Source organism: Mycotypha africana (genome assembly GCF_025528875.1).
Source record: "Mycotypha africana strain NRRL 2978 chromosome Unknown BDF20scaffold_16, whole genome shotgun sequence".
Taxonomy (NCBI): Eukaryota; Fungi; Mucoromycota; class Mucoromycetes; order Mucorales; family Mycotyphaceae; genus Mycotypha; species Mycotypha africana.
This window is the reverse complement of record NW_026515740.1, coordinates 148,534-175,601: the sequence shown is the minus strand read 5'-3', so window position 1 is coordinate 175,601 and position 27,068 is coordinate 148,534. Positions and strand designations below refer to the sequence as shown.

Sequence of the window (27,068 nt, the reverse complement as noted above, 5' to 3'; positions counted from 1 at the left end):
GATATTAACTTGATGATGGTTGCAATTTAATATGCTTCTAATTAGTTTGCCCCTCAAAACCATAAGACTGATACCTATCTTCCCATATACTCTGTTCATTCTTATAGTGTGCCGACTGGTCACCAGATCCCAACTGTCCCGACTTGGTCGCAGTAGGCTTATCGACAGGAAGAACTTTGCTCGTTCGATTGTATGAGCATTCTTTGACGAATTATCAAATTTCGGATGGTTACAGTATACCTACTCAAAGAGGAAGCAATACTATAGTTTATAGTGGCAGTAATACAGAAAACGAAAGCGGTAATAGTATTACCGGTCCAGTTCGGCAGCAGCATCAACAACAGCATCGGCAAACAGCATCAACACAGCAGAAGCAATACCCATCATTAGGCGTAAAACTATCTCGCTCCAGCAATGTAGTATCATTTTCAAAAACCCACCCTCATCTATTAGCCGCTGGTTTAGATAAGGTGCGTAATGATCCTTGTTTGTTAGTGTGGGATGTGACAAGATCATTGGATAGTTATTGCAATACGCCGACAGGAGCTCAAACACCAACAGCCTTCAATACAGCAAAGACAGTGAATCAACAAGAATTAAAGGCAGCAATCACGAATCAATGGAGATTGGATGCCGGAAGAACGACTGTAGATTCTTACGAGGGTAATGAAGTAAATACAAATGGAAAGTAATCCTTCCAAATTTGCTAGGCTGTTTACGTAACTAAATATTAAACAGATAGGCCAAAATTCAATGATACACTGCCTATCTCTTCAGGAAGTTCGGGGTATGTGTTGAATAGCGAGGTGATTACCTTGTATATATGTAATTCTTTATTTATCCTCCTTTATTCGAACCAATGCTTTGCATTTTCATAGATCAAAAGAGCAAGGGCCTTTACGACAATACGGTTCATCTGAGGCTATTTCTTCGTGTTCTTGGTCAATACATGCTAATGCTCCTTTATTGATAGCCGGTATGGGTAATAAATATCTGAGAGTATATGATATTCGTGCCGACCCTGCCTCCAGCCCCTTACAATTTGTTACAAAAGCCGTTTTTAATATTGTTGTGGATCCTTTCAACTCTTACCGAGTAGCATCACACACAGAAGATGGAGTCATTAAATTGTGGGATATTCGAAAAACCAGCAATTCTATTCTAACATTGACACCGGAAACGAAAGGCAATTTATCGCGCATCCTTTTCTCTCCTTCACAGCCTGGCTTTTTAGCATCTCTCACAAAAGATGCTTCCCACATAGATTTGTGGGATATCCAGGAAACGTGTTCGTTACATGTAGCGGTCAATTCATCAGTAGTACTGCAGCAACAACAGAAAGGACCCAATCTTAACAACCTTGATGGTAGTAGTAGTAGTAGTAGTAAAGCATACTCTTTACTGGGGTCTTCAAATTCAAATGCAAGGATATCTGACAACAAATCAGGTTCACAACAGCAAAGCGTATTGCCTAGTTTAGTCAATGAGACAAATGCAGATTATCTCAGTATACCCGTTTTATGGAAAAGCCGTAAAACACGTTATAGTACTAAGGGATTCGCTTCTTTCACATTTATCCCACCTTCTGCTATTATCGCAGACCAAGCATTCAGCAGTAACCATAAACCGCGGTCTTACTGTAGACAACTTCCGAATGCCCATACTATTCTAGCAGTACATTCAGATGGAAAATTTGAATCGATCAAAGTACAAGAAGCATGCCAGGTTGCTTGGCAGCCTACTGGTGGTATGATAATGACGGGAAGGAAGGGATTATTGAGTTATCTGCCGGTGTCGTCGACAGATGTGAGCACTCGAGATGTATCAAGGGATTCACAGCCCAGAAGAGACGAAGAGGATATGCATAAAAACTTCACATCGTAAGTTTACTTCCCTCCAAAAGTAACCTTATGTCAGCTCGTCTAAAATATATTTTCGCACAAAAGCCTTGAATTAAGCAACAAAGATGAGCCGCTGATACAGAGACTTATTTTGAATAATGAAGATCAAGCTTTAGCAGAACAGTTGGAGAAAGATGTCTCAGTTATTATGCGAAGGCGGTTAATGGAGGGTTATTCTATGGATGTAACGTTGTTGTGCTTCGACTGGGCTTGCTTCTTTATTTTCTCTCTTTTTGATGTGTACTAAGCCCTCTTCTTTTTCTAACAAAAAAAAAAAAAAAAATAGAGCGTGAAAAATTTAAAGATAATCCATGATGATCGCAAATTACGTGAAGTGTGGAACTGGGTAAAGATTGCAGATCAGATTTCTGGTAAATTATCAAAAATAGGCGGCGTAGACTATAGTTTCGAGGGCGTTTATGGAATATGCATGGAGTCAATGATGAGCTCCTCTACAAGTAATAATAGTAGCATTGTTGGGGCTGGAGGAGTTAATAATAACAGTCGCATTGGTGTCAGCTCTAATACTAACAGTAACAACAGGCCATCGTCGCCAGCAGCTATCACCTCGCGTTCAGTCTCTCCAAAGGTGACAAGGCATACTACTTCTGTCACCTTGAAAGTCAAGGATATGACAATGACAGATTCAATGACCGCTTCGACAAATACACAGAATTTGGTATCGAGCTCAGCCACTAGACTAACAATGGTTGATACACATAAGCCGACACTAAGATACTTGGCATTATCTGCTTGTGGATTTGCATTTGATTCTGAGGGATTTGAAAAAGTGCTAGAAGAGTAAGTGGCAGAAACTTTAAAATCAACATATAGGTCGTTACATAATAACAATTGTTATCGTTCGTTATTCAGTTTGGAGAAGAATGGTGAATATGATAAAGCCGCTGCTTTAGCACTATTTCACAACAATAGTGAAAGAGCTATTAAAGCGCTGAATAGTGCCAAAGAGGAAGATGAGAAAGGAGGTATTTAAGGACCGCTAAAAATCAGGAACCTTCCTCTCGTAGGGACAATAAGCACTCATATTTTACGATTTAGAGCAACAATATAAGCTGATGTCGGCCGTTTTGGCCAGCTACCAAGGAGGCAATATTAGCAATAATGACATGTGGAGGGATATTTGCGAATCGCTCAGCAATGATATGAAGGACAGACCCTATCTGAAAGCTATTTTCGCTTATATCTCATCGAATAACTGGTACAGAGTATTGGACGAGCGTGAAATACCGTTGAGGGAGAGAATGGCGATTGCATTACGAGTGTTGAAAGATGATGCAGTAAGAAAAACGCACTCACTTTTTGCGTTTGTGTTTAAAGCTCTTCTTACTGATACTACCTGTTTTCTCTCTGTATTATAGTTGATGAGTTATTTGGATAGAATAGTTGACACGCTCATAACTGAAGGTGACATAGAAGGGATAGTAGTGACTGGTTTGACTACAAAAGGTGTAGAGTTATTAGAAAGAGTAGTAGATAAGACGGGCGATGTACAGACAGCCAGTTTACTCATGAGTTACGTGGTGCCTAGAAAGTTCAAGCATAATAGAGTGGAAGATTGGATTGAAAGGTAAAGTGTGTTAGATTGGCTTGAGTACTATTGTGATTTTATACTAATGCTTTTGTTGACAAATACGATACTCTAGTTACCGTCTTTTAATGGATCGCTGGCAAATGTGGCATGCAAGAGCTAAATATGATATTCAAAGGGGCAAACGAATGAACAGCAGTGAAATTGCACCGCCGCAAGTTTATGTACGTTGTAACTTTTGTGGACAGTCGTTAGGACATAATTTGGCCACGCAGAATGCCAGAAATCGAGAAGGAAAGCGTATGAATGTGCAAACAAGTAATCCAGGTGGCCGTATCGGTGGAAAACAAAAGGTAGAAAAGGGCTTCGTATACTTTATTCTTTCTATTGTGCTAATATTGTTGTTGTTGACCCTTAGAGCTCTGTATGTTCTAGTTGCCGTAAACCCTTGCCTCGATGTGCATTATGTTTATTACATATGGGCACTCCAATTGATCAACTTCGACAGCCTATTATGGCAAACGATACCCAGAAGAGTAAGGCTTATTACATTAAGTATTATCTATGATGTTTACTTAGATTTTTTGCTCCATATTTTAGCTGACCCAGCTGGCTTTGACTTATGGTTTACTTGGTGTCAAACGTGTCGCCATGGAGGACATGCAGTCCATATGTTTGATTGGTTTCAAAAGCATTCAACCTGTCCAGTTAGTAGCTGTACGTGCCAATGTCAGATTTTAGATATATAATGTTCGTATTTGAAAATATCAGATATCAGTTATAAAATGTTAGAATATAATAAATTTATTAACAAAATTGTTAAAAGTGTTATATTTCATAACAATTCTTACACTTATGAAATGTATCGATAATATACAATGTATAAGCCAGCATATATATAGGAATGGAGCTTTCTTACAATATTCATTAAATCATTATTTACAAAATTGTTTATTATTTGCAAAAAACTGAAACAACCGGTGTTTGCCGTTCGCGTCTTCGCTATGTAACACTCTACACATTTAGTAGAAGAAACCGAGGATTTTACCACCAATGTGAACTCTACGAGCCTCATCGTGGTCCATGATGCCATTGGAGGTGGTCATAACGATGCGACCGAATTGACGAGCCGGTAATAAGTTTGCGGTCCATTTTTCAATTTCAGTGATCTTGATGTTAAAACGAGGAGAGATAACACCACACTTATTAATACGACCCAATAACTGGATAACAATCTTCCCAGAACGGTGGTCGTCAATAATTTCAAATTCTCCAATATAACCTATGAGAAGAGGAAAATTTGAATTAGACAACTATGTACCCAATACTTCTTGTAAACATCAAAAAAAGTTAATGTCCAAAATAAGAAAAATAGGGAATAGGGCGATCTACCGCAGGTTTAAAAATCATATATTGTCAAAGTTCAATATATAACCAGTTATGCTACGGAAAAGGAAAGGAAAGAGATGGAGGGAAGCAAGTTCAAAAAATTGTTGAAATTTACCATTCTTTTGCATTACAGATAAAAACTTCACGATGACCTTGGACGCAGGACGAATCATAACTTGTCTCTTGCCACGTTTTTCCGCATTGTTGATGTTGTTGAGACAATCATTCAAAACAGAGACTCTGACCATTTTTGATTACTTGACTATCAAATGGCAAAGGTACAAATTAGAGTTTAGCAATTCAAACTTCTATGAGTGTCGCCCCATCTGCGATTCATAAAAGTGGTTGCTAAAATATCATGGTACAGTAACCTCCCACGAGGTTTTACATGATATCATAACAATAGTATATTGATACTATCATTCTTTCTATCTGAATATGGATAATCAGATAGATGGATGACTACGATACGTTACCTTTGGATTTGGTATGGATATGAAAAAGGAAGGATTTACACACACGAACTTTAGGAAACCACTCAATTTTTTCTAATCCAAGAAATGAGTGTGTGCGCTCAAATGTAAGCCACCTCGGTTGCGTGAAGGAAAAATGTCACACTCGAATTTCAGGTTTTTGATTTATAAAAGAAAGACGAGCAAGAAATGGAAAACTTGTCTTCCGTAAAAGCCCTCATTATTAAAAAAGTAAAATGGCCAAAATTCAGAAGAAAGGTGTCAAGGGTGCCGCTTCCAACTTTATCACTAGACAGCAAGCTTTAAATAAACTTCAGATTTCACTTGCTGATTTCAGGTATTGCCATTTTTGCGAACATTCCTCTCTTTCTGACAGATTTGCTCAATTGATTTGGTTTCATTTAAAACAATAGACGTCTTTGTATCTTGAAGGGTATCTACCCTCGTGAACCAAAAAATAAAAAGAAAGCTAACAAGGGTAGTACAGCACCTGCTACGTTTTATTACGTCAAAGATATCAAATACCTACTCCATGAACCTTTGTTGGCAAAATTCCGTGAATACAAGGCTTTTGCCAAGAAACTCAATAAGGTTCTTCACAAAGGAGAGTTTTCAGCCGCTAAATCTTTAGAAGAAAACAACAAACCTATCTACAATCTCGATCATATTGTGAAAGAAAGATATCCCAGTTTTATTGATGCTCTTCGTGATCTTGATGATGCTCTGTCTATGCTTTTCTTATTCTCCAAATTACCTGCTGATAACAAAATCAAAACTGACGTAGTCAACGATTGTCAAAAGCTGATAGCAGAATTTCAAACTTATGTTATGAAAACAAAAAGTTTACGTAAAGTATTCTTTTCTATCAAGGGTATCTATTATCAAGCGGAAATCAAAGGCCAAACCATCACCTGGGTTGTGCCTTATCAATTCTCTCAAGACATTCCTACTGATGTAGATTTCCGTGTGATGTTGACATTTTTGGAATTCTACCGTACTTTGGTCGGATTTGTGAACTTCAAGTTATATAACGAGATTAATATGGCTTACCCACCCAAGATCGACGAAACAGGTGGTTTTCATTTAGACGATGCTATGCCATCTATCTCGAAGAAGGAAGAGGAGGAAGAGGAAGAAACAACTTTAGATGAATTCAAACCCGCTAACAACAATAGCACAGCAACAGCAGATGATGAAGATGTTACTACATTAGCCAAAATTCAGGAAGCATCCAATGCCACTGCCGACCTGCAAAATCTTTTCAAAGACCAGAAATTTTATTTATCGCGTGAAACACCACGTTATGCCTTAGAGTTTATGATCCGCTCTTGCGGTGGTCAAGTCAGTTGGGACTCCTCTGTAGGCTTAAACGCACCTTTCCCCGAATCTGACGAGAGTATCAACTATCAAATTACTGATCGCCCATCAGTACCTAATCGTGTACTATCGCGTACTTATGTGCAGCCTCAATGGGTGGCAGACTGTATCAATGCTCGCAGAATTCTTAAACCCAGTCTTTATGAACCAGGCGCTGTACTGCCGCCTCATTTATCGCCATTCGTTGAAGCCAAGGAAGGCGATTATGTTCCCGAAACTGGCTTAGAAAGTGACGCTGCCGAGGAGAGTGCAACAGAAGACGCTGAAGAGGTGGATGAACTCAAGAAAACGAAGAAACGTACTGCAGCTGAAATTGAGGAAGAAGAAGCGAAGGAAATGGCAACAGTAATGATGACCAATAAACAACGTAAATTGTATAAGAAGATGCAATACGGTATCGAACAAAAGAAGCAAGAAAAGGAGAAATTGGAACAGAAGAAGAAGGCATTAAAGAAGGCCAAGAAATAGATATTTAATTTTTTTAGACTGTGCAAGCATTCAGTTATTATATTTTACCTGTACTTAACACATCATAACCTCTTAATTGTATTGTAATAAACTCATATTTGCTCGTTTTGCTTTTCATTCAAATTAATGGGTTTGGAATTATTTTATGTACTTTTTTTACTGATACAGCAACGTTTCGTTGGGATAGTAACTGAGTAACAAGGAAAGGAGAATTATACTATTTTTTTAAATGATAACGAATCTCTTTGTATTGTACGAAATATATTATGTGATTAGTGTTAGCCGGTAAAAGAAAAGTTTGTTCTTGGCCTGCCTATTCTTGTCTTTTTTTTAGAAGGCGCCGAACTGCCATTCGCAGTATCATCATCAGGCTGTATGATATCCTCACCAGCACTGAAGAGTCTGTCCACATTGGCGGGGGAAAGTACAGGCGTCGAGCCAGTGGACTCTCCTTCGGCTAACGCTTGCTTTCTTGAACGCTTTGTTCCTCTTGCAGCCTTTTTCTTTTCCTCTTCTTCAGCTTTACGTTTTAGTTGTAATTGGAGTTTATCATCCAGTTCTGTAAAATAGAGTCCACGTTAATAATTTACGTTAGATGATACGTATAATTTCTCCTAACTTCAAAATGTTTCTTACCTTCATCATCCAATAGTAAAGATACGATTTCTCTTGGTTTGAAATCAACTTGTCTGAATTCACCACCTGAAATTACAACCTTTTGGATTTCATCCTTCTGTTTAGCTCTTTGAAGAATTCTTTCTTCAATGGTGCCTTTAGTGATCAACCTGTAAACAGTTACTTGTTTGGTTTGGCCAAGACGATGTGCTCGATCCATGGCTTGTTGGTCAACTGTAGGATTCCAGTCACTGTCGTAAAAGATAACGGTATCGGCAGCCGTCAAGTTGATACCTAAACCTCCTGCACGAGTACTCAGCAAGAAAATAAAAATTTCAGGCCTTGTTTGCCAATCCTGTACCATATCACGGCGATCAGAGATTTTTGAAGAGCCATCCAAACGTAGATACTTGTATTGCTTATAGTTGATGTATTCTTCGAATAGATCGATCATACGCGTCATCTGGAAATAGATTAGACAACGATGACCTTCAGGTTTGAGCTTTTCGAGTAATTTATCTAAAGTTGCCAGTTTTCCCGAATCTAGGATCAGATCCTTCATTGACGGAACTCTCATCCATGAATAACCATAACCTGACGTAGGAACAGTCAGAATGCCTTGCTCTGTTTGCCGCACCACATTTATCAAGTCGGATCGTGTTCTAGGTTCTCTTTCATTCATATAGTGCGGTTCACCGAATAAGCAAGCGCGAGTATTTGCATTAAACAACAAATCTTGCTTTTCGCGAGTAAAGGAAATATCATCGCATAGGATATCAACGGGAACAGTGTTAATAGCTGGTAGATAAAATTGACCAAAAATGTGGGTATCATGGATGAAGCGATCGAAAACATGAGTTAATGCATACAGTGGGGATTCTGGGTTGGTGGTGAGGGGAGAGATGGCTCTGGTATTTTGGGATATGATGAATAGAGATGATAAGTTCTTGTCCTGCTCCTTGTATAGTTGACGTCGAGCTTGTTGATGACGGCGCGCTAAATGATCCAGCCACTTTTGAAGCAAAGACGCAGAGAACAAATAACTAGCTTCCTGAGGTGATAGATCGGTGAATCTCAGGAAGGAAAATGCAGCACCTAGTTATCATCAGTTAGTATACGAGTGTACTGTGAAACGTTGGAAATAGAAAACTACCTTGTTTGTTGGAAAATGCAGAGTCAAATATATGCTTTGGTGTCCATATGCTCAACATATTTCCAAAATACTTCCGCCTGAATCCAGCGTTACTTTCGGGCCCAACTGTATTTAGAATACCACCATTTCGATACAGTCTCTTCGGAATATGATATTTGATGAGGCTCGAGGCCGAGTAAGGGCAGTATAGAGATTGTTCTTTGGCCAATGATCCTGTTTCGCTAAAGTTACAGAACGACATAGGAGACATTACATCGCCGCGTTCAAACAACTCGGGGTGATTACACACTTTTCTGAACTGCATCACTAAATTCATTAAACTATCCATGTTTTCTACGTCGCTAAGCGAGGTTGCCTTTTCTAACAATTCTGAAATGGAGATCTTCTCTTTGAGCCCACGATATAAGGCTCTTTGTCTAGCTGTTAGTTCACAGAAAACTTCTACTTCGATCTTTTCTCCCAGCTCATGCTGTACATTACGTTTAATACGACGTAACATGAAGGGCTTTAAAATCATATGCAAACGTCTTAGTTGATGCTGATTCAGTGACCCTCTGTTTTCAGCGTGGCTTTCAATATCCTTAGAGAACCATTCGCTGAATTCTTCGTGAGAATCGAATAATGTGGGCATGATGAAATGGAGTAAAGCCCATAATTCTATACGATACATAGATAATGCATATTCATTTAGCTCCGTGTTGTGAATAGCAAAAGCACTAAATGTAGAATATTACCTTGCATGCTATTTTGAATGGGTGTACCTGTCAAAAGGAGACGATTTCGACAATGGAAACCAAGCAATTGCTTCCAACGCGCACTTGACGAACTTTTAATGGCCTGTGCCTCGTCCAAAATCATATATTGCCATTTAACACGCTGGAAGTAACTAACGTCTGTTAGAACCAGTTGATAGCTGGTAATAACAATATGAAAAGGAGCATCTTTTCCATAAAGTTGTTTTCTGTTCCAAAATTGTCGTAAGACTTTTCTGTCTTTTGGATTACCCCAGTATGGTAAGGCCTGAATAGAAGGAAAATATTAAAGTGAGTGAGTTGGTCATTCATTACGTCAATAATATGTCAGTTACTTACTCGAAATTGAGGAACAAATTTTGTGAACTCCTGTTGCCAGTTATGAAGAGTAGATGCAGGGGCAATGACTAAGAAAGGACCCCAAATATTGTGAACTTCAGCAAGGTACGCTAATAAGGATATAGACTGAACAGTCTATAACGGACGACAAAAGTGTAAATAAGAATTTTCTTACTTAAGTCCTATTTTAACAGGCCACTTACTTTTCCTAGACCCATTTCGTCAGCAAGGATACCATTTATACCCTGTTCGTACAAATTAGCCAGCCAATTGAGGCCTTTCAATTGATAACTCTTCAGTTGACACATCAACATATTTGGTTGAGTAACTTCGGGACCCAAACCCATACTAGATGGTTCTTGAAAGTTCATATCGTCAACTAGTCATATAGAAAACAGATGAGCTTAATATCTACACCTTAAGAGACCTGAACATTTGCATATAAATGAAAAACTTACGATCCATTTGATTCATATCGACATTATCACCTGCAGCACGACGCCTTTCAAGCGCTCCTTCGTCAAATGCTTTTGTTCTTTCACGTTGTTTGGCAAGCGCGTTTTGCGCACTAAGTCTGGCCTTTTCTTTTAGTACCGCTTCGTCTTCTTCATCAAAGTCAACTTCACCAACGTTGGTAATGCCAGCATTTTCATCCAGTTCATCACTTGGAGCCACAGGCTCCAAGGGAGTAGATAGGCCAGACGGAGCAGGTTGAGCTGTTTCTTCGTCCTCTTCCGTATCTTGTTTGATTTTTCGTCCAATAAAATGACTATACAATTCTGTTTGTGTGATTAAGAAATTCAATTTGCGAGCTTGTCGTTGAGCTTCTCGTCTTTCTTCCTCCTGCTTCAATTTGTCTAAAGCTTCCTTTTCTGCTTTCTTTCGCAATTCTCTTTCTTCCTTCTCGTTCTTCTTCCAGAAAAGTAACATTTCTTTACTAAGTCGCTTGGCTTTATTCTGCATTTCACGGTTGGCACGACCACCATTCGTAGCAGCACGTCTGATTTCCTTTTGACAATATTGCGCAATTTTCTTGCAATTTCCTGATCGTGTAGCTTGGACGCGAGACAAGATACGAGTCATCTAGAAGGATAATATAAGTGAATCTGTTATTTCTGAATACATACTTCAACATACACAAACGTACTCTAGGAATGTCTTTCCTGGCGATCGTCAACCAGATATTCTTCCTTTCATCTTCCAATCTGCGCTTAGCAGCGTCTCTCGGGTCGTCAACTACGCCAGTATGTATCTCTGTATCAGTCGTGTCTCCATCACTAAATAGCTGTTTAGTCCTACGATGTAAAGTCTGCTTCATCTTTCTTTTAAATATTTCGCTTCTAGGGATACGGCTTCCATATCTCTTCTCGTAATAATGTTCAATCCTGTTTCGTATTCGACTTCGGCGTATCTAAGATTGCAAGGAAATGGAGGAAATTCATGCAAAATGAAAAAAGGATCATCAGTTGGTACAAGTCTTTCGTAAGTGCCAAATTTGATTGTTATTTACAGCTTCCTTTCTTTCGTATTCTTCAATTACGCGTCTCTTCCGTTTATGAACTTCCATCATGAATTGTAACATTTCTTCCCGATGCGTCAACAATACTTCATCATCGTCCTCGCTATCATCTTCAAGTTGCCCTGGCATCTGCTGAAGGCTGTGTTTTATGATGGGTTTGGTCATTTTGTTGTTAGCCATTTCAATATCACTGAATTCATCCAATGAGGTGTCCGTGTCCTCATTTTCTTCCCTTTCTTTGTTATGTTGCATAGAAACCATATTAGTTGCTGAGATGAGCGAGGTTAAAGGTAACAACGGGCATTTTAGTAAAAAATCAATCAGAGTTTTGCTTTCTTTTCAATTCGAGCGCAGACTTACCATCGTCCTATTATGACACAAAAAAAGAAAAAAAAAAAAAAGACGATTTATAGTCAGTCTTAGGGTTTAAAGCAAATTGATGCTTGTTTTTTTGTGTTTACCTCTGTAATATTGAAAGGTGTCTCTTCATCTTCATCATCGCCATCTTCCTCGTCATCATCAATAAGTTCCATCTCGTCGTTGTCGCTTTTTTCTGCTCCCATTACTGCTTCCTCTGAATTACTATGCTCATTTGAGCGCTTAGTTATCGACTGTTTTGACGCATTTTGATGTTGCAATAATCCTTCAAATCTTGGCGACTTGATTAAGGGAATATCTTCTGTGTCAGTGTCTGAGTCAGCCATTTGGTATTGTTCGTCAGGCTCGCTATTGAGTAGATTCTGAATACCGTTACTGCGACGTTCCGTTGGATTATGCATATTATGTTGTTGTTGTAGTTCTGGAGCTACTAGTGGTGCCACTGCTGTTGCTGCTGGTGTTTGTTGCTGATATTGCATAAGAATCGGTGATCTAAGGGGTTGTGAGGGCTTTGCCTGCGTTTGTTCTGTTATTATAGTGCGTACAGGCTCGTTAATAGTAGGAGATGCGTGAGGATTAAATGATGCTGGTGGTGAAATAGCTGAAGAAGGTTCAACTTTTGCGTTGGCATTAGGAACAGAGGTAGGTAGCACTGTTGTTTCAGTTCTGATAACAGCTGCAGGTTGAGAATATACAGCTGGAGGTGAAGGCTTTTCCACAGATTCAGACAATCCATAAGGTAGTTTTGCTTTTTGAGGGCTTTCTGATGGTGAATAATTAGCTTTCATTTCTTCGTCGTTATTGTTCGATGAAAGTAATTGGGAAATAGACATTACAGGTGATATAACGGACTGAGACCGCTTTGAGAGGGAGTAAAAATTGAGGAAGAATGTAAGTTAGCGGCTTTGAATATTTACTAACAAAAACTACTTGTTCGCTTATCACTATTTCATTTATTCTATCTCTTACCTGTGGGGGTGATAATGCTTCAGATGCCTGTGCGAAAAACGATGTAAACGGTATGAATTTAATTAAATGCTCGGTATTGACTTTTCATAGACCTGGTTATTTATACATACGGTATTAATCGTATAATTGCTCCGAACTGGATCATATGGAGCATTTGATTGTATATGTCTCTGTGCAGGAGGTTGAGATGCTGTATAAGCTAAGGGATAATCTCTTGAACTTGCTGCATATACTTGTGAAGACTATAGAAAAGCTCACTTATAAATTTTCAATCGTTAAACGCATTGACCTCGAGAAAGATAATATACCTGTTCCCAATGGTGACGAGGTGAGCTTGGTGTATAGTTTGAATTGTAAATCTCGCGAGGTGCATAGTCTTGCTGAACCGAGGATTGCGACAAAGGTTGAGCTGGTGCCGTATAAGTAGAGGAAAAGGTACTGCTCTCTAGAGGTCTTGGGTTTGTGTTATAACCATTATAGTCCCAACTACTCGTATTAATAGGTGGTAAGGATAGCTCTGGTTGGCCGTTCTCTGTGTTTGTAGTTGTTGGAGGAGGCGGCCCAGACTGTCGTTGTTGAGGTGACTGATTAGATTGATCGAATGCCATTCTATAACGTCTGGCTTGTTATTCTTTGGTAAAAGGTGCCAATACTTTTAAGACAGGAAGAACAAATGAGGTTCAGATGAAAAAAGAAGCAAGAAAAAAATCGATGGTTCTTAGGAGACCAAGCGCGAACTGCTTTAGGTCATTTTAATATTTTCCAAAGTCCATTACCCAATCCTTCTGTTAATTTATTGCACGTCACTTTGTGACGCTAATCAGCACGATAATCGCTCAACAACAGCGTCTGCTAGAATTCAGTAAAATTGTACACCGAACGACTTTGTCTTATGCAGCCGCTGCTGTATAAATGATATTTTTGTGCATTAACATGCCAGAAACATTCTTTGGAAATCTGAAGTGGTTACTAAATGCTTTTATAATTGAGTGAATCTGATTTAAAAATCTCGTTCTTTGGGATACGGTTTCCGAGGAAAAATTACATATCAATTAAATGCATATAAACAGATTTGCGATAGCTACCTGATGCTAATATTTGTATTGTATAAGTTCGGTACAGTTTACTATTGTACGGACTACAATAGTGCAAACTTAGGATGTGTCACATACACAATTTGTATGCAACTGACCTTTTGGTCCTTTGGTCTTGAGTTATAATGTCATAAATGGAGATACTGTGTTTATCCTGAAAGTATTTTACGAGTGCGAAATCACTAATTTTCATATGATAGGCGATTAATTGTGTATTGCACTGTATGCTGTACATGCTTGTGGATCTGTAGAGTTCAAATTTAAGGGTATCTGACATAAGAAACTAAAAGTTATAGCTTACTTTTATCCAGAAATGAATTTGCAATATTGCAAACTCTAAAATGAAAAGAAATTAGATAAAATCTAGTATAATGAGTACTCTGAATATCTAGTTGAAAGAATCATATAAGATCTGATGGTCTCCTACACTAGATCGTCGAACCGAGATAAAAAAAGAGAGAAACAGGGAACTGATATAGAATAAGTGATGAATTTTCCACGCAATTAGCTATTTTCTAAGGTTTATCAGGTTGACATTTAGGATATATAGTTTACTTATTTGACTACAATACATTCTTATATGATATTGAATATACGGTAGACCTAATATATGAACATGCAGGATGTATAGATTTACCACCAAGGTATAACAGGTTATAAGTATTGTTCACTGCTCTTGACATAAAGCATGATTACAAAACGATAGGCTCTAACCATCCTTTAATTTAACTGTTAACTCAACTCAAACCACCAGCTCACCCATTCTGAATAGGTGCGTAGACTGCAGAAGGGAGACCTCTATTCTTTTATAGTGTAGAAAACCTACGTCTTCATTGAATAGAGTAGCTCAGCTGTCAGTCTCTGGAGTCCGCAATATGAAGCAGATATTTGAAACTTGCATTAAATATCCTTTTCCTCTATGATTTGAATAGATGAAGTGAAGTTCTTGCCCAGTTTGGTCTCGTTAGCTTCTTCCTTAGGCTACCTGATAAGTCGTCAGACATAGACATTTTGATTTCATCAATCTTTTGTTTTCCTTATCTAGTATATTATTCAAATCTTTTTCAATCTAGATCAACAAATACCAAGTAATTGTTCGTGAATTAAGTGCAGTCTGCTTAATTAAAATTGATAACTGTTGTAAGTCGATGACTTTGAACTTAAGTGTTTTTATTGCTCTTCAGATCAAGTAGAAAAATCATTTCATCATTCAGCAGTTAATAACTTGCTAGATTCTTTCGAGAACTACATGGAACTTGCCTTTACTTTGTTATGCTTTCGGGATAGTTGTGTAGAAGTCAATAACCAGTATGAAAATCATATTATATCACTCCGAACACAAAAAAAATCTGCTAAACGTCCTGCTTCACTAATGGTACGTGACGACCTTCCCACCAAACAAACTTGGATTCGTGTTTCTTGGAATGCCCCACGAACTAGTTAACTAGTTTGTGTATATTCCTTATTTTTTTTTAATTTGTCAATGAATTAGGGCAAGCCTGAAATAAATCATAAGTCTGATTTGTGTGGCGTATATTATCGCTTTCGCTTGGATCAAAATACTTCATACCTAAACTGTTTTTAGAAATACAATATACCGTCCTTTATTGAAAAAACATAGTTAATAGCAATTGTCTAACTATTTTTAAGAATTTTCATTGGAACCTGCGTATATATAATGAAAAATTGACAGCTCTATTTTGTAATTCTTGAAAATTATCTAAGGGTTTGTGAATTAAACCATGTCTCATCAATATAAACGGATAAACGTATAAACTCTTTTGCTTCCGAGATACTTTTTTGGCGAAAGCTTCTCTGCAAACCAAATTTGTTAATGTATTGCCTAGGAGGAAATGAATAGGAGGACCTATGGTCTCCACCATACAGCAAGGGATGTTCCGAACTGTCTTATCCATAACAAGATTCTTAACGCCGTCCTTACGAACTCTTCTATCTTTAACAACCCGTACTGTACATGAAAAATTGAATGACTATGACAAACAAATGTTGAAAAAGGAAGCTACTGATGTAAGGGTCAAACGCATGTTGGCTTGTCGATAAAGCCATTATAAATATTACTGGCGGAGTAGTATCGTCTAAAGAGAGTGCAATCCAAATGATCTAGAAGACATACGTCAAGATGCTGGTTATTTAGAGAAAAAAAAAATTGTAGTGGATTGAAGTTATTGGAGACAGTAATTTACTTCGATTCGAGGGGTATTTGCAGTAGTGTAGTCGCTAATGGTGTCAGTCAGATGTGGTTGAATAATGCTAACAGCAAAGGCACGAATGATAAGAGTCAACAGCAGCCTCCATCATAGACCATGAGCGTGGATTTGTTTTCGAGAATGACACCCACTTCAAAGGGCTCATCAACTGAAGGAAGAGTATAACATCAGTCGACCCAGCATTATCGCATCCTCCCAGTTGTCATTCTCGGTAGTGCAGCATTCAAGGGTAGCAGTTCAGCAGTCGTTTTTCAAGGTAATTGTCTTAAATATTTGAAATCTATTAGTTGCGCTTCAAAGCTACATTAATAAATTCTGAATAGTTCTATGCACTTAACCACTAAACATGCAAATTGAATACTTTAAAAGAACTCAAAATCACTTGCAATGCAACTGAACACAGTAGTATTGCTAAACCTCCTGCTTTAACAGAAATTTGAACTGACTAAAGTTAACAAGAAGCCTCAGTTCATTCATTGTGGCAGATAAACCTAAATACCTGACTACCAAAAAAATGCCTTTAGTTTTAGTCAGCAATTGTGCGATAGCATGGATTCCGAATACCAAAAGAATATAATGCAGGAAGAAGAGCTAGTATCAGCTAGAAGGGCACTCTGAAATTTCAGTCTTTTCGACAATGATATTCAGTTGCAGTAAGGGCTATGGAAGCTTGGTTTGAACGAAATTCCACTATTTAGATGAATAGCACTTGGTAGTCATGCTTATTAACAAGGCGAATCATTCATTTCTTTGACACTACCGATAGCTAAAATGAAAAGATTATGTAACACGAGAATAGTAAAGGAAGTTTATTCAATATAAGAAAGGCACGCCTTTTTTGTATCACTATTTTAGAAAGGTATATCATAGCGAAATTTACTTTTAAAAGTCAAATTCATCAAACATTATATAACTATTTATTTTTTTTGAACACTCGAATTCTCAATACAAGCTGAAGCAAATGTGCAGCCATACGTTCGTTACAGTTTTTTAACTGCGGGTTTAGACGCAGCTTAAAAATAACTGGATGGAATGACCAAAATTTTGAGACGATTGAGTTAGAGTTTGAAGATCGAACTACACTAAAATGGAGACGTTTACCTGTAAATATCAAGCCAGTTTCGTTCTGGCGATAATAAAAATCAAAAGACTAAGAAGTTGTCTTCCGGCTGAACTCCGTAGGACGTTCCTTGTCTTTCCATACCGAAATGCTGATGGCCATCATGTTTTTTGCTGCATTGACATCGCGGTTCCATAGTATCTTACAGGTTTTGCAAACAAGGATACTACAGCCACGCACGGTGTCTAATGCTTTCAATGTGTCTGAGCGACAACAATTGCATATGCGTGATGTCAAGTATTCATCAATTGTCACGGCAAGGAGATCACCAGCAGCCTCTCTTCGCTTCAATGCACGCCACAAAACACCAACGACACCAGTTCTAAGGCCTTTTAGATGAACGGCGGATTTATTGAACATGCCGTCACCAAATACAACCAGAGGAACTTTTTTGCGATCACTCAGCCTGAATTTCTCAGGGGCCCATCGTCTGTTGAAGGAAGACAGTAGATTGAGTATACACAAATTCAGTGGACAGTTAATCGCTACAGACTTACCGAACGTGGTTATCGCTCTTTGTCTCTTCTTCTTCCCGGATCTCCTTCTCATTCTCTTCTTCCTGTTTTACTTTCACTTTCTGTTTCGTCTTCTTTCTTCTTTTTTTATGCTTAATTTTGCCCTTCTTCTTTGGCCATTTCATATGTTCTTCCTTTCTTTTCTTCCGTAATTCTTTGTCGTATTTGATCCCTCCATCGACAAGCATGTTCACCATCATGTCTGCAGCACGCTGTCTGCCTTGATGCAGACGGAACCTTGTTTCACCCATACCTGGCCCATAGAATGAGAACAGGATCTCTAAATGTTGTAGTATGTAAATAGTATATCTCTTATACTGTTCAGGCGAGCCTGTTTTACTACTCGGTATATTGCTTTCTATCGCTTTTATCATACAACCGGCCTTTTTCCTTTCTAATTCTGCACTGACACGAGTACTACCCGTCATGTGATAATATTCTTTTGTCGAGCAGCGCCGTATCTCATGTCTGTTTGTTTCTAACCCGATTGCTGCTGTAAATACGGTCTTTCGGCCAGGATCAACAAATGTGGGTCTGTAGTTTGTCGTGATTTCTTCATAGGAGAAGTCTTCCAACGTCAAGTCATGATGATCAATGATGGCGTCTTCTCTTGGTTTCTTCTTACGACTAAATAGGAAGTCTACAGTGAAGCCATCAGATCGAATGAGATTCCTGAAGAGCATACTTGTGTTTGTCTTTAACTCAGCAATACTATGATATAAGTGAAAGAATAATCTTGAGAACAGAGTCTTTTAGCAGAGTGCTATTTACTTTACCTTCTGAAGCCTAACTTTTTGAAGTTGAACACTTTACAAAATTGTTCAAGTTGATTCCAATAGCCCTTTACAAGTCTTCCAGGAAATAAAAAAGGAGTAAGGGCGTTTATGCTGATGGTAATGAAGCGCCATGATACTGAGGGTGTTGGAAAAGGGAAGAAGCGATGAGGTAATGGTAACCTACGAACATCGTAGGCAAAATGATTAGAATGCTCTTCTTCGTAGTAGTCCTGGATAAACCACAAGGGCTTGACAAATTTGACCGGATCGGCCGCCAATGATAAAAGCGTAACCTTTTCCTCCACAAGGTCTGCAAAGTTCTTGCACAAATTATCTATTCTTAATTTGTCATCACTGCTTAACTTGACTTTACCAGGCCATTTGGGTTCGCCTTTGCAAATCGCTTGATAGCAGTATTTTGTTGCGATTTCGTCAACATCGCGCTTTACCATGCTCTAAAGAGAAAAGAATATTGACTTTGCTGCTGTTTGGTTTAATGTAAAGTTAATCCTTACCGGGAACAAATTCTGCAAGGTATAGTATAGATATTTAAGCATTCGCTGCTCAAAAAGCTCAACAATGCTGTTTGTATATGTGGTACTGAGCTCTTTACAAGCTTCTGTTAAGCATTGGCTATAGCCTTTGGTGAAGCTATAACTTACTTCGACAGCTGGATGCTTCTCTTTGAACTGCTTATAGAAGTTTTTCATGGAATCATTTATTGCTTTCTTGTTGGTTACTGTTTTACCTGTTACAAGTTGTCCAACCGAATACCAGAACTGTTGGGTGAAAATTTCTTTTGGTGTGTCTTTCTTATTATGGATGAGATAAGCGTTAACAAATAGTTGCGAACGAAACACAATAGCCCTAATGTCATTGCAGCACGAAATGACTCTTTCTCTGAATTTCTCGCGGAAGGTTGGTAACACCGCACTGTCGATGGGAAGCTTTCTTGTGAATACAGTAGCATCATCACCAAGAACAGATGAAATGAGTTCTTCTTTCGAAGGCGTGTGTTTGAGGCATTGCGGCGAACGAGCAGTGGTATGGCCATCTTGTCCACAGCTGAGGCACTTTACAGCTTGTGCGGTGGTCTTTTTCCGTTTAACTGCTTTCTTCTTCTCTTTCACTTGGTCACTCTGTTTTCTCTTTTTGCCACTGCTACCAACTTTAAGGAGGTTACTCACAAGCAATTAAGTGCTGTGTGTAAGATAGATTTAGGTTTATTGCTTACCATCATCAGCATTTACGGCTTTGTAATACTTGCATTTGTAGTAACGCTTGTCAAAATGACCTGGTTCATAGCAGTCTCGACACTTGGTATGCTCTAAAAAATTACAACAAATATCAGAATCCTTATATCTTGATCTGACGGTTCTCCTACAATTATCAAGCATTTTACCAAATGGGTTCCTTTTAACCTGGTTCTTATGCTTTTCTTTAATAGATCTAATCTTCTGTATAATGAAACTTTTGTACATGAATAGAGCTGTAAGTTACAAAAAAAGCGAAATACGGAAAAGAAGGGATCTTATTCTCGTTTAAAAGAACCCCTTCATTATAATCTAACTTTGACAACAAAACGCGAGAAAAGAAAGACACGTCTTTATCATTGGGCAAAGTTCCGAAAAAGGCACTGACGAACATCTGGTTGGGTCTTATAACACATCGTCAAATGACGAAAAAGTTGTCAAGCTTTTTGTAGCTCGTCCTATTGCAAAGTCACGCCAATAAGAGTTTTCTTAGCGACCTCTTTACTATGAGCACTCATTTTTAGGACTAGCTTGTACGCCATCCTTAATGCTGCTTGGATGATACTGGATAATTGATTATCAGCGAAATCGTCCAAGAATAATATACCGCTTCATCGTAAAATAATTGAAAGTTGTCTAAATTAAGATTTAATAGTGTCCAATAAAATTTGTGAAAAGTCTGAAATAGTAGTTAAAACACTGTATTTTTAGCTGTTTTCCCAAGGTTACGCAGCGATCCGAAAATTTGTAAACTCAGCTTTGAACATAAACATGCATTTAATTTTAGTAACACGTTTCTTTTATCAAATATTCCTCTTTACTTACATTTTCCTGCAAAGCTCGGTTTATGTCTTTTACAGAATATGTCAGACCTATTCAGAAGCAAAGAAAATGAGTTTTATATAGAACTTTCAGAAGAGCGATACTATTTTCCTGGAGATCAAATATATGGTAAGGAATACGACTATTGCTGTATAAATGAATGTAAATGAAAGTTTTAAACGAATTTTATACTAGGTGATGTTGTTCTGGATTTAAAGAAGGCCACCAAAACAAACAATATCAAAGTAACGCTCGAAGGTATAGTAGAGTTTGGTGGAAAAAACTTAGTTCTATTTGCAAAGACTACGCTTGTGGCCGAATCCCCGGAAGGTGACCAAAAATCGTATTATCTACAGCCGCATACACACAGATTCCCTTTCAAGATATTTATTCCATCATCCGATAGTTGCCAAGTGCCAAGTACTCTAGAAGTAAGTTAACTTTTTATTGAAGAACATCGGCAATAGATGAAAACGACTGACACGTGAATGATATTGTTAAATTAGATTCCTAAATTGTTAAAAGTTAGCTATAAACTGACCGCTGTTTACAACAAAGCATATTCAGTACTTGAAAAGTTTTGCCCAAGCACCTCTGTCTTTGTCAATGTTTTAGAGCACATTGATGTCGAGAGTCCTCAGCTTCGTGGAGAGCAGGTTTTGCAGAAGAGTTTACGATTAACAGGGGAAACCAGTAGGAAGGTGAAGGTGTCTGCTGTCATAGGGAAGAAAGCAGCTGTTCGAGGTGAGAAGTCAACGAATTTGCATAAGGAATAGCGAGACCAGGAAGTAACCTGAATATCATCAAAACTCAGGCGATATCGTACCAATTTCCGTCACCATTGAGCATATTGGGGTAATGGTTAGGGATAAAGCAATCTCAGCGAAGCTATTTAGATCAGTTTATTATGGAAAGAAGTATGCTCTTAGTCTTATAATCAACTACATGGGCAACTCTTAACAATGGTAAAATCTTTTTTTCAATATGGTAATTAGGAAAGAACTGTTTGGGTCCAAGTTACTGCGTGAAGTCACTTCAGATATAAATATATCAGGGCCCTTTAACTTTACCAAAACCTTCAACTTGAAACTGCCGATTCCATCAAATATATCACCTACAGTTGATATCTTGGGGAATGTTTTTGAAATACAATACTCTATACGTATTTCCGTTAATTTGAATGAAGAAAACCCTCACCGAGCAGAAACGGAGAAGGATATAGTGGGATTCATTTCGAACTTCACTGTAGGAACTTATCCAAAACTTTCATTTTGCATCGATGGCGACGAAGAGAATCCTGATGATTTGTTACTCAAAGATTCAGCAATTGATGCATCAGAGTATGACCGGGTTTTTGAACAATTAAAGGATCTGGACCTAGAAACACAGGTCAATTCACCAAATGGCTCTTGTGATGAGGAAGACTACCAAGATACGGTTCATTCTTATGCATCAGCTAAAGCAGCAAATGCCACATTGAATGATAAGCCAACAGAAACAATAAAAACCGAAAATACACTCCAATCTCATGATCATTTATCAACGAAGGCAACTGTACAAGATAAGGTCCCGGCTATTATTACGAATGAGAGCTTCTACTCCCCTTATACAGCTGAAGTCGTTTCACCGCCTTTGGATAAACTTGAGTACAGCTCAAACAGTGCAACTACTGTTCGTGATGCTCAAAAAGACGATTTTACAGCGGGATTACCGCTTCAATCATCCCCAGTCTCGAACCGCTTAGAGGCAGTGCCAGCTTCACAATTTCATAAACGCTCCTCAAGTGGTGTTTCTAATATTTCAACGTTGGATTCTGTTACAGATCACACTATATCATCGTCAGCAAGCCCTCAATCCACATTTAAGCAAGCAGCGTCATCATTGACGAATCCTTTACACGATATACCAGTCGTGGATCCTGCTGTTTCAACGTCACTACAAACGCATGAGTCTATTGGGGTTGTGCAGCCTTCAGCACCGTCGCCAAAATTAGCAGATCAGCGCAGTACTCAATCAGCTCAACAGCTTGCTCGACAAGAATCTGTACGTTGGGTCGTGCCAAGTCCCGTCACATCGTCACCTGTAAACGAGGCTACTAAACCTAATATGCTCCCTCCTCAAATGGTTGAAACAACAGATATTCAGACAGAGAGTAATTATGTTATGATGCCTACGCCGCTTGTCGATCAACTATTACTGAATCATAATCAATATCAACCTCATCTCAATTATCCATTTGAAAATAGCTATCATTCTGAAGGATTGTCTGTCTCAAATTACCAGAGTTCACCACAAGACAGTTGCAGTTTCCCAACACCAATGCCCGTGAGCCATTCTCTTTCATCATCTCTTTACAACCAATTTCAACCGACGATGAGTTCACAGTTGCATCCACCTTTAAACACCTTCGGTAGTAATCCATTTCCAACTCCTAACTATAACCATTGCGATAATCAGGAATCCAACAGATTTGACAATAACAATGAATATTGTAAAGCTGCCCCTATACCACAAGTACAACATTACTTCCCCGGTAGGTTTATGGAAATGCCTACGCCACAAAATAAATACCCCTACTAGTATATTTACTAAGCTCAAATGGCTCTTGAGTATATGCGATACTACTACGATACTATTGATTAACTTAATAACTGTAATATATAGTAAGAAAAAAAAAAGTGAATAAAATTGTATGCATTAGTAGAATAAATGATAATTTTATTCATGTAGGAAAATTACAAACTTCATCTGTAATTACAGTAGTTTATTGTGACCATACTATTCCCATTTCTTCCTAGGCATTCAAAGAACTTATAAACAACAAGTAGGGCTTTGAGGTATTCTGCAAAGGTTCTTTCATTACGAAATACAATCGGTCTGCCGGAACCATAACATGATCAGCTCGTTCTATTGAGAGATTAACACACTTGGACATAAGATCTGCCCAAAAGCTTACGATAATGGTACAATTCATTGATTGTACCTATACTCTTAGAAAAAAGACTTATTGGCAAGTTGGAATCATTTTTATCCTACCTACCATCATTTTTAGGAGGTCATGCATGATGCGGAATTATTGTTTATTTGGAAGTCAATCAAATCAAGAAAGAAGGCAGTAAAACTCATCTTCGTATGTTGGTTTCAGAAACTATTACGGTATAAAGGAATCGCTGCAGAAGGAATAAACTATGAGGTTTTTGATTTGAAAGGCTTCAATATGAAAGAGAAAAGAGGACTAAAAGCAGTCCTCTTCATGCGTAACATCAACCACTCCTAAGTATATTGAAGCTTTTACAATAATTCACATAGGTTTTTTCTTTTTTTCTTTTTTCCTCTACTTTCTTTCTTTTGTTATTGCTGTTGTTGAGTTCCCCTTACAACACCTGCGTTATCTTCAAAGCTTAAAGATTGCTGCATTTTATATTTATACATCTAGGCAGTCAGCGCGTTAACTAAGCAACCCAATTCTAAAATGCTCAAGTCTATGTCGCAAAAAGAACACATTCGTCCAGTACGTTACAATAAACCGATTCCTGGAAAAAGAATTTTGCGAATACGATATATAAAACACTGTTAAAGGGATATCACAAAAACTTTTAAATATACCTGTTCCTTCGAGGACAAGTCCCAGTAAATTGGTTGATTCAATTGAAGCCAAGCCTATCTCGGAGACTGGACCTGAGCAAGCTTTTAGTCATATTAGAGACAGTTTGAAAAGCACTGGGGGAGTCAAAAAACGTCCCTAAGTAATTGTCTAAATAGGCGGCTAATTGCTTAGAATACTCGCTTAGTTCGAAGTTTACTGAAGAATTCGTCAACCTGTATGTGGCGAAACGAGGAAGAGTCAATGATGGCATTTTAAACAAGAAATCGCGTATCTTTTCTTTTACGGCTATGATTCTGCTTCTGACAACACAGAAAAAGTTATGTGTTTGGTGATGTAACAACTACAATACTCGCGGTTTATTCTTTTTAAAAATAAAAAATGTGTTATAAACCTTGCATAAAAATCAAGTTTGCCTATGTCCTTTTTTTTTTTTTTTCAGTCAAATTTAATTTTTTTTTTTTATTTCTTCTTTTTTGGTTTCTCTCAGCCGATCTCCAGCCATTTTACTTATTCTTTCAGTTTTGAAGGAGGATTAGAAATCAAGCATCTAGATCATGAGCTTCAAAAAACGCAACACAGATCAACAACCCAAACTACCTTCTGGTACACGACTCAGTGCTTACAACGGTCAATTATTAATTTCTACCGGTGTTCCTTCGTTGGATGATATACTAGGTGGCGGTCAACCCGTTGGCACTGTTATGCTCATCAAAGAAGATCGTGCCACCACATATGCTCAGCTCTTACTGAAATATTTCCTAGCTCAGGGTATCAGTTCAGGCCATCACATTGCTGTGTCTTCTCTTGATGAAGATCCGGAAGAAATTCTCAAGACGTTAATGTGGTTGTCCACAAGTGGTGCACAAGAAGAAGAGGAAGATTTTTTTGATAAACAGAGGAGTCATAAAGATAGTGAGAGAATGAAAATTGCGTGGCGTTATTCACATTTGAAGCGTTTTGAAACAGAAGTAAGAGCACAACCACGTAAGTGATAACTTACCGAGGTATTCAGATAGAATGAGAAGAGTCCGTGAACAAGTGGCCATGGCATCTTTTTGAGTCAGTAGTCTTCCGTAACTCATCGAACTTAATTTTGTCATCACAGCATCACCTTCACCTGTCCACAACAGTAGCAGCAATAACAAAAAAATGAGTAGTCAAGAGGACGGTGACAAAAAAAAAGCTGAAGAACAATTAGAGCGACCTTATTGTAGTCAATTCGATTTAACTAAAAGGATACCAGAAGATGTATTGGATGAGGCCAAGCCTAGCATTTTACGCTGGGATGATAACGATAATGACGACGATAAAATGGATGATGACTACCAAGCACTGATTCAGAGTATCAAAAAAGTGGTTTTAGAAAAGCATTTCAGCTCTGCTGTGTCTGTTCCTGCTGGTACTGTCAGAAATGCGTTAAGAATTGGTATTCATTCGTTAGCATCACCTTGTTGGAAAAGTAAATCACCCTATGTAAGTGAGCTGCAAAAATATTTAGTATAACATAGAGTTGGCACGTAGGTGGTCTTAACATATATGCCCATGTATATATTAGGATCTGTTCAAGTTTTGTCATGCATTACGGGGTTTATTACGATTTTCATTCGGTACAGCTATGATTACTGTGCCTGCTTATCTCTACGATGAAGCACCAAATGTCATGAAACGGATCGAACATATGGTGGATGCTGTCATAGAGATTGAGTCATTTGCAGGTGAGAGAACTCACAAAATAGAATATAAGGATAAGGATCGTTTATCCATACAATGGAGATTGATACTTTTATGGTATAAATAGCTGATCCCGTTCACAGTGATGCTATCTATGTACAAAATTATCATGGCTTTTTCCATGTCCATAAGGTGCCCGTGCTAAACTCTCTGCTACCTCCCGGTACTAAACTTTCCGTTCTTTCGGGAGGTGGATCAAATGATTTGGGCTTCAAGTTGCGCCGTAAGCGATTTACAATCGAAACCTTCCATTTACCTCCTGATGGAGGAGTTGTTACAAGAAGAACTGAGCCGCCTTCTGAAGCTGCGTCTGAAGGAGCTGATAAAGCTTCGTCGACCAATGATTCAGATAACAATATAAAACCATCAGCGACGTCATCGTCGTTCAAGAAGAAAAATACGAGTGACGGTAAAAAGGAGAGACAAGACGAAAAGAAAACTGGTAGCTTGTTTGCTTTGGCTCAAGGCAATGGGCCCAAGAAAATTAATAGAGGAGCAGGTGTGGGATGTGGCAGTATGCCTGGTAGAAATGATCCCCTTGACTTTTAGTGTGTAAATAAATGTATTGTCTCAATCTGCATCTTAATAAACAAGATTTATCTTTCGTGTATTTGCTAATTTTAGACAAAAGAAGAACGTGCTGTTCAAAGTGGATGTCAATATAAAGTAGGATGGAATACCATCTTTATGATCTCATGTTTGAGATCGTCTTTATAATATAATGTAGCAAAAGTTGATGTGTTATGAACTTGATACGTTTTCGTGAGTGTACATGCAGTCAAATCACGCTGTTTGCATGATCACAAAACATAGCTTATAGTACGTTTTTTATGCCATCAGGCGTATTAAATAAAACGATGGACCCGCTGTTTACTAGTGTCCTTTGTTTGAGAAGCACAAAAGATGCGATAAGTAAAACCATGGTGAGATGAACCCCCCAAAAAAGCATTTTGATCTGACACGAGAAAATCAAAAAAAAAAAATCAGAGTCTTACCTGATTCAAGCATCTGAGAAACAAAATATGATTATCATTTTGGTT

At 38.2% G+C, this 27,068-nt stretch overlaps 10 protein-coding genes across 10 annotated transcripts; 5 read left to right on the top strand and 5 right to left on the bottom strand.

The window, feature by feature from the left end:
• Positions 1 to 374: 374 nt before the first annotated feature.
• On the top strand, positions 375 to 3,280 carry BDF20DRAFT_829569 (WD40-repeat-containing domain protein; the record flags this gene model as incomplete). The annotated part of the gene is made up of 9 exons (XM_053078330.1): positions 375 to 688; positions 879 to 1,299; positions 1,459 to 1,880; positions 1,986 to 2,085; positions 2,188 to 2,336; positions 2,421 to 2,523; positions 2,575 to 2,702; positions 2,775 to 2,887; positions 2,961 to 3,280. Coding segments are annotated over 9 exons (2,070 nt in total), but the record flags the coding sequence as incomplete, so codon positions are not given.
• A 648-nt stretch (positions 3,281 to 3,928) lies between these two features.
• Positions 3,929 to 4,199, top strand: BDF20DRAFT_829509 (uncharacterized protein; the record flags this gene model as incomplete). The annotated part of the gene is made up of 2 exons (XM_053078326.1): positions 3,929 to 3,986; positions 4,051 to 4,199. The coding sequence occupies 2 exons, from the start codon at positions 3,929 to 3,931 to the stop codon at positions 4,197 to 4,199; spliced, it is 207 nt and encodes a 68-aa protein (XP_052930994.1).
• Positions 4,200 to 4,277: 78 nt separating this feature from the next.
• BDF20DRAFT_900821 (40S ribosomal protein S22-A) lies at positions 4,278 to 5,506 on the bottom strand. The gene is made up of 2 exons (XM_053082759.1): positions 4,955 to 5,506; positions 4,278 to 4,732 (listed from the first exon to the last, which is right to left on the bottom strand). Exons 1-2 carry the CDS (start codon positions 5,085 to 5,087, stop codon positions 4,473 to 4,475), a joined length of 393 nt encoding a protein of 130 aa, XP_052930993.1. The 5' UTR covers positions 5,088 to 5,506; the 3' UTR covers positions 4,278 to 4,472.
• BDF20DRAFT_900819 (Pescadillo N-terminus-domain-containing protein) lies at positions 5,507 to 7,263 on the top strand. Its single transcript, XM_053082758.1, has 2 exons — positions 5,507 to 5,649; positions 5,726 to 7,263. The coding sequence occupies exons 1-2, from the start codon at positions 5,549 to 5,551 to the stop codon at positions 7,155 to 7,157; spliced, it is 1,533 nt and encodes a 510-aa protein (XP_052930992.1). The 5' UTR covers positions 5,507 to 5,548; the 3' UTR covers positions 7,158 to 7,263.
• Positions 7,264 to 13,607, bottom strand: BDF20DRAFT_965750 (SNF2 family N-terminal domain-containing protein). The gene is made up of 14 exons (XM_053084971.1): positions 13,191 to 13,607; positions 12,993 to 13,124; positions 12,883 to 12,909; positions 11,997 to 12,773; positions 11,896 to 11,902; positions 11,527 to 11,804; positions 11,164 to 11,427; positions 10,475 to 11,099; positions 10,220 to 10,395; positions 10,017 to 10,151; positions 9,660 to 9,945; positions 8,926 to 9,582; positions 7,794 to 8,867; positions 7,264 to 7,716 (listed from the first exon to the last, which is right to left on the bottom strand). The coding sequence occupies exons 1-14, from the start codon at positions 13,488 to 13,490 to the stop codon at positions 7,436 to 7,438; spliced, it is 5,019 nt and encodes a 1,672-aa protein (XP_052930991.1). The 5' UTR covers positions 13,491 to 13,607; the 3' UTR covers positions 7,264 to 7,435.
• A 4,336-nt stretch (positions 13,608 to 17,943) lies between these two features.
• BDF20DRAFT_797556 (uncharacterized protein) lies at positions 17,944 to 18,531 on the bottom strand (the record flags this gene model as incomplete). The annotated part of the gene is made up of 1 exon (XM_053076296.1): positions 17,944 to 18,531. A coding segment is annotated over one exon (588 nt), but the record flags the coding sequence as incomplete, so codon positions are not given.
• Positions 18,532 to 18,611: 80 nt separating this feature from the next.
• On the bottom strand, positions 18,612 to 19,568 carry BDF20DRAFT_829619 (uncharacterized protein; the record flags this gene model as incomplete). Its single annotated transcript, XM_053078334.1, has 2 exons — positions 18,612 to 19,070; positions 19,131 to 19,568. Coding segments are annotated over 2 exons (897 nt in total), but the record flags the coding sequence as incomplete, so codon positions are not given.
• Positions 19,569 to 19,778: 210 nt separating this feature from the next.
• On the bottom strand, positions 19,779 to 20,162 carry BDF20DRAFT_900808 (uncharacterized protein). Its single transcript, XM_053082757.1, has 3 exons — positions 20,018 to 20,162; positions 19,990 to 19,991; positions 19,779 to 19,940 (listed from the first exon to the last, which is right to left on the bottom strand). Exons 1-3 carry the CDS (start codon positions 20,094 to 20,096, stop codon positions 19,839 to 19,841), a joined length of 183 nt encoding a protein of 60 aa, XP_052930988.1. The 5' UTR covers positions 20,097 to 20,162; the 3' UTR covers positions 19,779 to 19,838.
• A 569-nt stretch (positions 20,163 to 20,731) lies between these two features.
• On the top strand, positions 20,732 to 23,270 carry BDF20DRAFT_840237 (uncharacterized protein; the record flags this gene model as incomplete). The annotated part of the gene is made up of 5 exons (XM_053079363.1): positions 20,732 to 20,852; positions 20,886 to 21,121; positions 21,197 to 21,434; positions 21,505 to 21,607; positions 21,686 to 23,270. The coding sequence occupies 5 exons, from the start codon at positions 20,732 to 20,734 to the stop codon at positions 23,268 to 23,270; spliced, it is 2,283 nt and encodes a 760-aa protein (XP_052930987.1).
• A 1,467-nt stretch (positions 23,271 to 24,737) lies between these two features.
• BDF20DRAFT_900793 (Elongator complex protein 4) lies at positions 24,738 to 26,636 on the top strand. The gene is made up of 4 exons (XM_053082756.1): positions 24,738 to 25,281; positions 25,403 to 25,770; positions 25,853 to 26,012; positions 26,096 to 26,636. The coding sequence occupies exons 1-4, from the start codon at positions 24,852 to 24,854 to the stop codon at positions 26,575 to 26,577; spliced, it is 1,440 nt and encodes a 479-aa protein (XP_052930986.1). The 5' UTR covers positions 24,738 to 24,851; the 3' UTR covers positions 26,578 to 26,636.
• The last annotated feature ends 432 nt before the right edge of the window (positions 26,637 to 27,068 follow it).

Excerpts from the sequence above, each read along its gene's own strand:
- BDF20DRAFT_900821 (XM_053082759.1), bottom strand. The coding sequence starts at position 5,087 with ATGGTCAGAGTCTCTGTTTTGAATGATTGTCTCAACAACATCAACAAT. Across the intron at positions 4,733-4,954 it reads ATCTGTAATGCAAAAGAATG|GTTATATTGGAGAATTTGAA; the intron begins GTAAATTTCAAC and ends CTCTTCTCATAG.
- BDF20DRAFT_900808 (XM_053082757.1), bottom strand. The coding sequence starts at position 20,096 with ATGTACAAAAGTTTCATTATACAGAAGATTAGATCTATTAAAGAAAAG.
- BDF20DRAFT_900793 (XM_053082756.1), top strand. The coding sequence starts at position 24,852 with ATGAGCTTCAAAAAACGCAACACAGATCAACAACCCAAACTACCTTCT. Across the intron at positions 25,771-25,852 it reads GGAAAAGTAAATCACCCTAT|GATCTGTTCAAGTTTTGTCA; the intron begins GTAAGTGAGCTG and ends TGTATATATTAG. Across the intron at positions 26,013-26,095 it reads AGAGATTGAGTCATTTGCAG|CTGATCCCGTTCACAGTGAT; the intron begins GTGAGAGAACTC and ends TGGTATAAATAG.
- BDF20DRAFT_965750 (XM_053084971.1), bottom strand. The coding sequence starts at position 13,490 with ATGGCATTCGATCAATCTAATCAGTCACCTCAACAACGACAGTCTGGG. Across the intron at positions 12,910-12,992 it reads GCAATTATACGATTAATACC|GCATCTGAAGCATTATCACC; the intron begins GTATGTATAAAT and ends TTTTTCGCACAG. Across the intron at positions 9,946-10,016 it reads AATTTGTTCCTCAATTTCGA|GCCTTACCATACTGGGGTAA; the intron begins GTAAGTAACTGA and ends CCTTCTATTCAG.
- BDF20DRAFT_900819 (XM_053082758.1), top strand. The coding sequence starts at position 5,549 with ATGGCCAAAATTCAGAAGAAAGGTGTCAAGGGTGCCGCTTCCAACTTT. Across the intron at positions 5,650-5,725 it reads ATTTCACTTGCTGATTTCAG|ACGTCTTTGTATCTTGAAGG; the intron begins GTATTGCCATTT and ends TTAAAACAATAG.